At 34.1% G+C, this 11,777-nt stretch overlaps 1 protein-coding gene across 1 annotated transcript; it reads right to left on the bottom strand.

The window, feature by feature from the left end:
- Nucleotides 1–213: 213 nt before the first annotated feature.
- LOC112707458 (chaperone protein dnaJ GFA2, mitochondrial) lies at nt 214–7,878 on the bottom strand. Its single transcript, XM_025759201.3, has 18 exons — nt 7,595–7,878; nt 7,380–7,470; nt 7,099–7,185; nt 6,751–6,833; nt 5,539–5,622; nt 5,377–5,415; nt 5,002–5,091; nt 4,804–4,854; nt 4,607–4,694; nt 4,424–4,488; nt 4,251–4,325; nt 3,934–4,006; nt 3,213–3,304; nt 2,912–2,983; nt 1,111–1,167; nt 979–1,027; nt 764–830; nt 214–642 (listed from the first exon to the last, which is right to left on the bottom strand). The coding sequence occupies exons 1-18, from the start codon at nt 7,661–7,663 to the stop codon at nt 543–545; spliced, it is 1,332 nt and encodes a 443-aa protein (XP_025614986.1). The 5' UTR covers nt 7,664–7,878; the 3' UTR covers nt 214–542.
- Nucleotides 7,879–11,777: the final 3,899 nt, after the last annotated feature.

Below are 11,777 nucleotides of genomic sequence, written 5' to 3'. Positions count from 1 at the left end.
CTTTTTACAATGACCTTAAATATTTGTTTTTTCATTTGATTTTAGATATTTTTATATATTAAATTATGAATTTTTTTTTACCTAGCATGATTGTAAAACAAAATTTTAATGCGGTAACAGAAACGGAAATGGTAACAGATGACTCCATGATCTACTCAATACAAAAGGCTCCTGAAGAAAAGAGCAACAGAAACGTAAAAGTGGTCATTCCAATTGAAGAACTATCTCGTTGGCGTATAGCCCCGGATTCAAAGATGAGTAAAGTTTTCTTGACTTGCACCCATTCTTATAGGGTTTTATTTACAGACTAGATTACTATAGTCTACATGTGCCTCAAGCTTGTATTATAATTCAATTGAAATTGTGAACATCACTTGTTATGGAAAAAAATGATATAATATTATATTACTACATACAATCAAAAGTGGATGGGATCAAAAAATACCAATCCTTAATACTACAAAACTTAAACGGCAGGTTGCTTCCCCGCCTAGTTGAGCATGATTTGTTAATAAATGACTAATTTTAACTCTGCAGAAGTTTCATCCAGAAGCAGATGCAGCTCTCTCTTTGTTATCGAATTCCCCTTGCTCTTCCTTGGCAAATTCCTCAATCAATTCCCGTTGTCTCTCTGTCAGGTTTCTGCAATCATAAGGAAGGTATTTACAGTAAAATAAACTTGTATCACCTGGGCCTAGGAGGCTTTCGTTGAAGATTTAACAGTTTATAAACTACACCAAGCAACATCAAATATAACACTCACGCTGGGATGCCGACGTTAAAATGAACATATTGATCCCCAAATGTATAAGAATTCCGGGTCTTGATCCCTGAAGCGAACAAAACGGGTTAATAAATAATAAAAATAATGAAGAGACCATGAATTTTAATATCTAAGGAACAGTTATGGAATTTCAACATCTTCAAACAACACTTCCTTAATGTCTCAATTTGCATAAATGACATCCACTTGCTTACCTTTCTTTTTTAGAACCACCTTTTGACCAGGTTGGGTACCAGGACGAACCTGCAAAGCATGGCCAGTCATTCAAGCTTCAGTTAGCAAAACAAAAATGAGATAAGAGATGAAATCACAATGGCAACACAAACCTTAAGAACAACATCTCCAGTGAGTGTTGGAACATGGATGGTTCCACCCAAAATTGCCTGAAAAAAGAAGTATTTTTTGTTAGTGTTAAATCATGAGTGTAATAGTACAAACTGCAATGACAGAAGCGAACTACAAGTATATTTGAGATCCAAAATATGGCAAGACAAATCAACAACAGAAGACCCAAGAACAGCCACAAACACCAAGACAAACCATACGAATATCATAACATTTACCAAAATCAGACACATTCATGATTGACAGAATCCCAAGTCTCCAAATCCAATTACATGTCAATAGCCTAAAAGTCAAAACTAGGAATTTCTGAATGACTTTAATTTAAACCAAAGAATTTTGATTATTTCTTCTGAATTTTTTTGTTAATAGCCATTTCATGATTTCTATAAATATCAAAGAAACAATCACATATCTACATTTCTTTTGGGTCATTTCTCTTCCCCAAAACAGGGTCCTCCCCGCTATCAAATAGAATCTTGAAGCATAAGACCAAGCTCAGATTTAGTAGCAGCTATATTTAATACTGAAACTAGCAAAGGAACAATATAAAAATGATTTTACGTATAATTTGTTTGTATTGAAAATCAACAAGTTTTCATGTTGATCAAACAGACAACGTTTGTCATCTTCGGAATATAATTATGTATGAATTTGTCACACAATGGACTTTCTAGATTATGTGGCTTAGCGGGCCGCCATAGAATATGCATTCCTTGCCTATTTTCTGCAGAAGAAAGAAGGGGAAGAAAAAGGGTGCACAAATGCAAACCTCAGATTGGCAGAAAAGGCAAGGGAAGGGAAACTATCCTTTACATGGGGAATGGTGAGTTTATAAAAATATTGAAGAAAACAGACTGGCAAGGATCATTCCCCTTTTATCTTTGTTCAGGCACCTTGTTCCCAGAAAATTGGAGATTGCCTATGGAAAAATAATTCTAAAGTCTAGCCATTTCCTATTTCAATCCAAAAAATTAAACTTTCTATAAAGGTTATATAGATCTTTGATACTTAACTCAAATTTCACATTATTTCCTTATCAAAATTCAAGCACAGGGAAGCTGACCTTTTCCCATCCCTTTGTTTCTATTCCGTTATCTCTAAAACCTCCAAACATATACAAGGGCAACACACTTATGGTTGAGCATCAGCGACTCAAGTCTCGCATTCAGTGGAAGAATACGGATGAAATTTGAAGCACAACAGTTTATTATGCCCCCCTTCAAGAACACAAATGTTATTCTTTGCTGTAATAGTGTTGGGAGAAAATAATCTAATACAGAACCAATTGATCACTTTTGTAAAGGAAGCAAACCATATTTCACATACTAAAATCACAAAATATGTCGGTCAATGAATGCTCCCTGATAGTTACAAATTTAATTAATTCCTCTCACAAAATAATAATGATAATAATAAATAAATAAATAAATAAATTCATTCATATTATGGAAATCTTAATTGATAGTTCCTAAAATGGATCACAATTAGGTGGAAATATATTCCCTGCAACCTGAAAGGTGAACAAACCATTACACCTGATCCTAAAATATAACATGTCTACGGAGGAGAAAAACAAAATCATCCAAGAGAAAAAAAAAATCAATAGAAGAAAAGCATATTAGAAAGGGACATCTTATTCAAAAATTTTGTAAACTGAAGAACCAACCAATTTGCTCCCCATTTACTACAAACTAAAACCACTACTTAAATACACGCATAAGTTAATTGATGCAAAACCTCAACCAGAAATCGGCACTGCATTTGTATTTTAAGGCGCATTACCTGAGTAATACTTAAAACAGCATTTACATGAATATCAGATCCTTCTCGACGAAAGACAGGATCTTCTCGGACCTGCAAGTAGTAAAAGAGAGAAAAAAAATATTGGCTTTATAAAGAGAAATTAAAGGAAAAGAACACTGTTCTTCAAGCCATTTAAGTTCTGAGTTGAGTTTTGGAAGGAAACGGAGGGAAAGGGAAGGCTTGTAAATTTTACACCACAAGCCCTCCATTTCCCTTCCCATCCCTCCAAACTCCCAACTCACAAAAAAAAAAAAACCCCTTAAGAGAATAAGTCTTTTACCTTGAGAGTAACATAAAGATCACCAGGGTGATCCCCATCAGGATCTACACCACCACTTCTACATATTTTTAGGGTTTCATTGTTGTCCATCCCTGCAAATGTATAAATATGTAGAACCTTCACCTTTTCATATAAGAACTAAGGAAAATGAATCAACAAGAATGAAATGCATCATTGCATCGTGAATAGCATCTACTCATGACTGTCGATTTACCAGCATCTAAGGCAGACTTGATTTTAATAGAAAGGCATGATAAAATCCACATTTATCCAGATTATTCCAAACTATGTTCTAAATTTTTAAACTTTACTATGCTAAAAATTAATAGTTACTTTTCTGTGTATATGTTCATTTTAATATTATCTCATATAATGGCTTTGATCTCTTCACACCAAAATTTAAGCTGAACAGCATGAAGTAATATGTAATGGAGTGATCTTTCATCCTTCCTATATATATTAACAATCATGCATTCGGGTAAACTTCAAAAAGTTGTCTAGATAGAAATAGAATAAGTGGTAGAGTGACATACATTGATAGGTAATTGACTATAAATTATGAACCTCAGTAGAGTGAGACTATAATACAAGTGGCTAGAACAATTAAGAGGAGAATCCCAAGAATGAGGGGGAAGCTTTTTCATTTGACATTGTAACTTTGTATGCCAAAGGAACAGGATTTACTTAACTAAATCCAAAACTTCCAAACAATAATGCTTACCAGGCGCAATATCCAATTTGACAGACTTTGTTCCTTTAATTACTTTTGCACCTTTGCATGACTTGCAGAAATTCTGATGCCAATATGAAAACAAGATTTTAATAATTTTTCCAGAAAACAACTAATGCAGCATGTGGTAAACTTGGTGTGATTCATCACATGATTTATTAATAAAATTAGGGAGGAACTATAAGAAAATAAGATCAACTATAAGCAAGTTACATGAATCACAGCTAAGTACATCATATCTGAACCGTTAGATACTACAATGTACTAAAAGTAATAGAATTGATCTAAACACATTGTTTACATCATACCTTTACAATTTTGCCCATTCCCCTACATGTACCACATGTTTTCTCCATCCTAAATATGCCAGCTTGTACATATGTCTGGACATGCATATCGAAACAATCGGTTTAACAGGAAATTATTTAAACTTATAACATGATTGAAGAAGGTTAAATTCAAATTTCAAAATGGTACATACCATTCCTGTTCCTTTACAGCGTTTACAGGTTTCAGGTTTTGTACCAGGAGGAACACCACTCCCACCTGCAAATGTTGAGAGAATCTGTGACAAGTGCACCAGCTTTACAAACTATGGTGGTGAATAAAGTGGTTACAAGGGGGAAAAAATCCTGTATAAACATTAGTGTGCTGATGCACATACCACAAGTTTGGCAACGCACATCTGTTTGATATGTAATAGTTTTGGTACATCCCATGACGGCTTCCATAAATGATAATTCCACAAAAGTCTGAATAAAAAGAAAAAAATAAAATAATAAAAAAACACATTTGGACGCATTTCTTCTAGAAATTCCTTAGCATATAATAAAGACATCCAAATATGAAGAAAAACAGAACCTTGACATCCTCTCCACCAATATTCTGATGAAAGAAGTTCTTGACAAAATCCTGATCACAAGTCATCATTGACGAAATTGCAAGAGAATTAAACGAAACCAAATTAGATATCAAACATGGGGTATATAAATAATTCAGAGATATTTATATTTCTCTAATGATTGGTTAAAATGAGGGGAGAAACTAATAACGAATTACATGATCACGGAATATCTGCTCAAACGGATTAAATCCACTGCTATCTCCAAAACCAGTGCTCTGTTGGTTTACATAAGCATCATGACCAACCTACATAATGAGAGTTAAAGCATATAAATAAGAGACAATAACAATACTCTGAAAGGAGACATGTGAATTGTTTCCCCACCATCCCAACCATCTGTTTTGTCAAATATCTATACATCAATACATGAGCTTCTTGTGCACCACAGAACACCCCAGTATTTCTTTGTAATATTAATACTGTTATTACTCCACAAAAATCAATAATATATCCTACAGTTTTTCCCAATACAGTATATGATTCAAAAAAGTTCAAAGGAGCCAAAAGAGATATCTGGAAAGCGGTAATACCTCATCATACTGTTGACGCTTCTCTTCATCCTTCAAAACCTAACGAATTGCCAAAAGAAGGGAAGCAAAGGTCAGGAAATTAGTTCTCATTTCATTAGTCATATGATCAAAAACTCTGTAGTCAGGATGGTAACGAGAAAATTTTTAATAAAAAAGGTAAACCTCATATGCCACTGAAACTTCTTGAAACTTCTTTTCAGCTTCAGGATCATCTTTGTTTGTGTCCGGATGGAGCTTCTTTGCAAGCTGCAGAACATGAGGAGAATTCAAGACACAGCAGAAATAAAGGTAAAATGATGAAATTTTTCAAGACAAATAATTCATGCTTATCGAACATGCTTGAAGAATTTATGTAGAGAGAAAAGGAAAGGTGAAGGGAACCAAAATATCATTCACAAACTGACAATAGTATTGCCATAGAACATGAGCAGACATTAAAAGAGTACATGGCGGAGCATATTCTGACAAAGAAATCATAAATATAAACAGACTGTAAAATTTAGACATCAAAAAGTGAAAAGCATATATGCATATTATAAAATAGATAAGTGAGTGCATACTTAACAAAATGCATGAGCAACATGACAAACAAATTTCACTATTATTTTCAAGTGGTGCCCCTAGGGAGATGGCTCAAGTATCTACTTAGGGCCCATTAGATAACTCTCTTAGGAAGGAAACACAAAAACACCAAGAAACATAAATCTGTTTGGAAAAGGAGACAAACATATAAATAAACAAAAGGTCTCAGGTGTGGGACAAAATATTCCCAATTCTCTGTCCACCAAAAGACTAGGGACAGTAGGAACAAAATCAAAGACAACTTTTCTTCTATCTTGTCTCCTGTCTGTATATTTTAGGATTGGAGTTGTCATTAATTGAATAGAAGGGAAAGGGGAAGAATAGAGTTATATATCATTGGTTGTCCCAGCTTTTAAATGAGTAGAATTCAATAGGGTATAGTTTTATTTTCCAACTTTTATATGTATTTTTATGTATCAATGAAGATTAAAGAGTAAAATTGAATAGCTAACAACATCCAGTCTCCTCTTGACCCCCAGACTTGCGGTTACCAAAATTACTGTTCCCAGTGGCTTGGGCCCTATTCCTAACCCTCTCAACACCTTCCTTTCCCTTGCATAAAATATCTCCCAAATGCATCTAGAGCCTATAGACAATGAACAGTTTCTTTAACACATGGAGAAGACATGAAATTGACAAACATAAACCAAAAAAAATGGCATGATCCCACTTGACCAGGATACGCGTCTGAAACTTTTACCTCGGAAATAGGCTACATGTTTGTTTAAAAAACAAAATTCATATTCTGCTATCTAGATACATTTATATTCACATTGGTAAAGCAAAACCTACCCCATAGTATGCTTTCTTTACTTCAGAAGCACTTGCATTCCTACTGACACCAAGAATATCGTAATAGTCTCTTGCCAATGAAGCTGTAAAGGAGTGAGAGGGAAAACGGAATGTAAATAAGTGATGGGAAAGAAGAAAATGCATACTTCAGGCTCCTTCCATTTTAGAGCATAACACCACTGAAGAGTGAAAATTCAACTTAGTCATCACAACCAACAGGAAAAATAATGCAAAATAAAATCCATTAATTTGCAAAATTAGAAAAAGGAATTTCCAAGTTTTTTCCCCTTGTAATTATTCCGTTAAGAATAAAAAAAAAAAAGTCAATCATAATCTAACAATTAGTACCCGTGCCATGAATGGTCCTAGATGTTCCCCAATATTTATTTGCTGCTCCCAGTGGCAACCAGTTCTTCAAATTAAAACCACCTGCAGCTGCAATTAGAAAAGGAAACGAAAGCTCAGGAAAAACAAAAAATATCTCACATTGCTTCCAAAAAAAAACGAAACAGAACCCTTAATTCAACGTTAAACAAACCAAGAGAAACAGTCATTAGACCAGAAATAACAATAAACTTTACTGCACAACCAAATAACAAAATCACAATAAACTTTGCGTTAACACGAACCGTTTGGAGGATAACTTGCGATGACTCTAGATGGATTGCAAAGTCCTGAATTCAGTGTCCTATAACTCCTTTGGAACACTGTCCCATATATCTGGAACTCATCCAATAATTAAAAAAAAAAAAACACAAAATTGATAAATCACAGTTCACAGAAAAACGTCAAAGAAAAACAATCTGACTCCGTCCGAATCGAGGAGAAGAGAAAGTGTGCATACGGGTTCTTTTGCCGAGAGACGGCGACGAGAAACCAAGCGGAGGAGCCTGGCGCCATTGGAGCGTACCATTGGGAAGCTCTACACGGGTTGTAATCGGGAAATGGTTAAAGGTTCAGAACGAGGGTTTGGGTTTTGTGGTAAGTTTCAATGGCCCAAAACCCCGTCGATAAACCCTAATTCCGAAGTAGAAGCTTCTAGTGTAAGAGATTTTGAGGGTGTGCAGGTGTGAAGAAAATAAAAGTAAGGAAAAAAGACCGATCTTGACAATTTAAATTTGAGACAAATATATTTTTGACAAAATTTAAATATAAAAAAATGTTTAATTTTAATAAAGGGAAAATAATTTAGTTTTTTTGTCTATTTATCTTTCATACATCAAATGAAATTGGTTGGCTGAAATGGTGTTCAGTTGTCCGTTACGATATCATACTGGAAGAGGAATAAAATTCAAAAGATAAATAAGTCTTTGATGTCATTTTGCAAATAAAGTTCGAAGGATAAATAGGTCATTGAGAATTTAGTTCATTATATTTTTATTATGAGAATTTAGTTTATAAAATTATGCTTGTATTTTGCAATCCAATTAACTTGTTGTATTCTGCAATTTAAATTATTTGTATTAAAATTGCAGAAATTGTGCTTGTTCTATTTCTACTTTTTTTCTTAAATTGCGTTAGTTTAGTTTTAGTGCATTTGTGTATTATATTAAAATTTGTTAAATTGCGTTAGTTCAATTTTCATCATACCAGTGGCATTAGTTAGCATCAGTTTATTTATGCATCAAATTAGCATTAGTTCATTTGTGCATCATTCATGTATTAAGTTAGCATTAGTACATTTGTGTATTATATTAGAATTAGTATTTTTATCCATAATAACATTACGAGAAATTTTTTTATTATAGTTCACTTTGTTTTAACAGTATAAATTATGCATGGCACAAAAGATTTATAAAATCAAACTACTTTTACAAAAAAATCCTAAGTTGACAAACGTCTCTGGCTAAAAAGACCAAGATATCTGCAGATAAAAAATTAAATAATAAGATTTTTAGTTATTATTTTTATATGAAAAAGTCTAATTTTTTATTAATAATTAATTTTAACATTCGTTATCTAAAATTTAAAATAATTTAATGTGTATACTTTTACATTTAAAATATTTTAATCGTAAAAAAATATCGAATGACATATTTTGATTTGTCAAATTACTAATATAAAATATAATTATATATAGAGTAAAAATAGTAGAGAGAAATAGAAAAATGGAGAGAGGTATATGAGAGAATTTAGGAAAGAAGTTTATTAATTTTGAAAAAAAAAATTTCTCTCAATTTTAATAAGAGTGTCATGTGACACATTTGATTATTAAATTAGATAGTAATATATGATACATGTAGAAGCATAATGAATTAAATTCTCAATGACCTATTTGTCCTTCGAACATTATTTGCAAAATGACGTCAAGGACTTATTTGTCCTTCGAACTTTATTCTTCGTCTAGCGTGGCACCGTAACGGACACCTGGACACCGTTTCAGCCACGTCAACCAGTTTCGTTTGGTGTATGAGAGGCAAACAGACGGAAGGACTAAATTGTCCTCCGTTTGTTAAAATCAGGAACTTTTTGTATTTAAATTTTGTCAGGGATGTATTTATCAAAAATTTAAAAAGTCATGGACCTATCTGTCTTTTTCTCTAAAAGTAAATGGCCAACTCGGTCCAATTCTCTTTCCAGAATGACAACAGGATCGTGGATTTTTTTTAAATAAATAAAATAAATAATTTAATTAACGAAATATACATTTTGAAACGTTTTTACTTTTTACCAAAAATACCGCATCTTTTATCTCGTTTACAGTGTAAATGAAATAAAATAACATGTATCTGCCACATTGTAAACAACATATATATAGTGTCGCCGAGGCCGAAAAAACCGAACCAACCAAAACTAATATATTATATCTAACCATTTTTCGCAAAGTGGTGACGAAGGGTATAACTTGTACAAATCTTTCCATTTTCCAATTCGATTCGATCCATTCATTCGTAGAGCTATTTACTCGATCGCAGACATTTCGGGGTGGGGGATCCAACTGTATCAATTGTTTTCTAGCTGGGGTACCCAGACGAAAACTAAGTTCCCATCAACGACGCAATTATCAGGGGCGTGCTCTACCACTGAGCTAATAGCCCGTCGTGTGGGCCTCCCACTGAGGCCCGCTATGCCAAAAACGAGAAAAACCCCATCCCTCTCTTTCTTTCTTTTTTTTCGCCCCCGTATGGCGACATGGGGCGAAAAAAAAGAAAGAAAGAGAGGGATGGGGTTTTTCTTGCTTTTGGCATAGTGGGCCTCAGCGGGAGACCCACACGACGGGCTGGGTTTTCTCTTTTTAACGATAGATATTCTGTCAGGAGCAGTATGGGCTAATGAGGCATGGGGATCATATTGGAATTGGGATCCCAAGGAAACTTGGGCCTTTATTACTTGGACAATATTTACGATTTATTTACATACTCGAAAAAATACGAAATTCGAAAGTGTAAATTCTTCAATAACAATCCGACGGTGCCGAGTGAAAGGGCCGTCGCTCAAAAGATTACCATATATAACATAAAACTTCTCCGCCGATTCATTCTAATCGAGCCTCTTAAAGGGGACCCTCTATAATTTCGCACGTGAGGAGTTATTTCTTGGTTTCGTCCAGTCATTATGTTAGATATCAAGAAAAATCTATTCTGACTTCAAAGAATGCGCCTTTTTTGATGAATAAATGGAGATACTATCTCATTTATTTCTGGCAATGTTATTTTGATATTTGGTCTCAACCCCGAATGATCCATATAAAGGAATTATTTGAGAATTTATTTCATTTTTTTTTTTAATAAAACATTGAAGTGAATTTTTCAACCTACCCTTACCAACTCGATCTTGTTGCACCAGGCAACAAAGATGCATTAACCATTTTACGAAGTATGTGTCCAGATAACCCAAAATTCCGATAATTTGCTCTTGGTCTTCCGGTCAAAAAACAACGTCAATGAAGACGTGTAGGTGCACTATTACGCAGTAGTGATTCTAACTTTCCATGAATTTTCCATTTTTGACTTAACGACGGAACTTTGCTTATTTCTTTTTTTTAGGATCGGCGAATCAAATAATATTTTTGTTCCAATTTTTTTCTCTTCTTCTCCCTCTCAATCAAACTTTTCCTTGCCATAATGGTTAATTTCCTATTAGTATCAATCAATCATACAAGTCGGATCCTAAATGTAGAAATATAAGTAGAAATTGAATATAGAAAAGGTCTGTAAACCACCTTCTCCATAGAAGGAAAGGATGCGGATACAAAAAAATTACATTAACCAAATTTACCCGATGTAGAGGCAATCAAGAACGCTGCATAAGTAAATATATAACCTACAGAAAAGTGGGCTAATCCAACCAATCTCGCTTGCACAATGGAAAGAGCCACTGGTTTATCTCTCCAGCGAATCAAATTAGCCAAAGGTGTGCGTTCATGAGCCCATGCTAAAGTTTTAATCAATTTCTGCCAATATCCGCGCCAGGAGATTAAGAACATAAATCCAGTAGCCCAAACAAGATGTCTAAATAAGAACATTCATGCCCAGACGGATAAACTATTCATACCAAAGGGGTTATATCCATTGATAAGTTGTGAAGAGTTTAACCATAGATAAGCTCTTAACCATCCCATCAAATAGGTAGAAGATTCATTAAACTGTGAGATATTACCCTGCCATAGTGTAATGTGTTTCCAATGCCAGTAAAAAGTAACCCAGCCAATCGTATTTAACATCCAGAAAATTGCCAAATAAAATGCGTCCCAAGCCGAAATATCACAAGTACCACCTCGTTCCGGACCATCGCAAGGAAAACTATAACCAAAATCTTTTTTATCTGGCATTAACTTGGAACCACGTGCATCCAAAGCACCTTTTACTAAGATCAATGTAGTTGTATGTAAACCTAGAGCAATAGCATGATGAACTAAGAAATCTCCGGGTCCTGTTGTTAAGAATAGAGAATTACTACTCTCATTTATAGCATTTAACCAACCGGGCAACCGTATGCTTCGCCCCGCATTGAACGCCGGACTATTCGTTGAAGATAACAGTACATCGAAGCCGTATGAAGTTTTACCATGCACAGATTGTATCCAT

Source organism: Arachis hypogaea, chromosome 8 (assembly GCF_003086295.3).
Source record: "Arachis hypogaea cultivar Tifrunner chromosome 8, arahy.Tifrunner.gnm2.J5K5, whole genome shotgun sequence".
Taxonomy (NCBI): Eukaryota; Viridiplantae; Streptophyta; class Magnoliopsida; order Fabales; family Fabaceae; genus Arachis; species Arachis hypogaea.
This window is presented reverse-complemented; position numbering and strand designations above follow the sequence as displayed.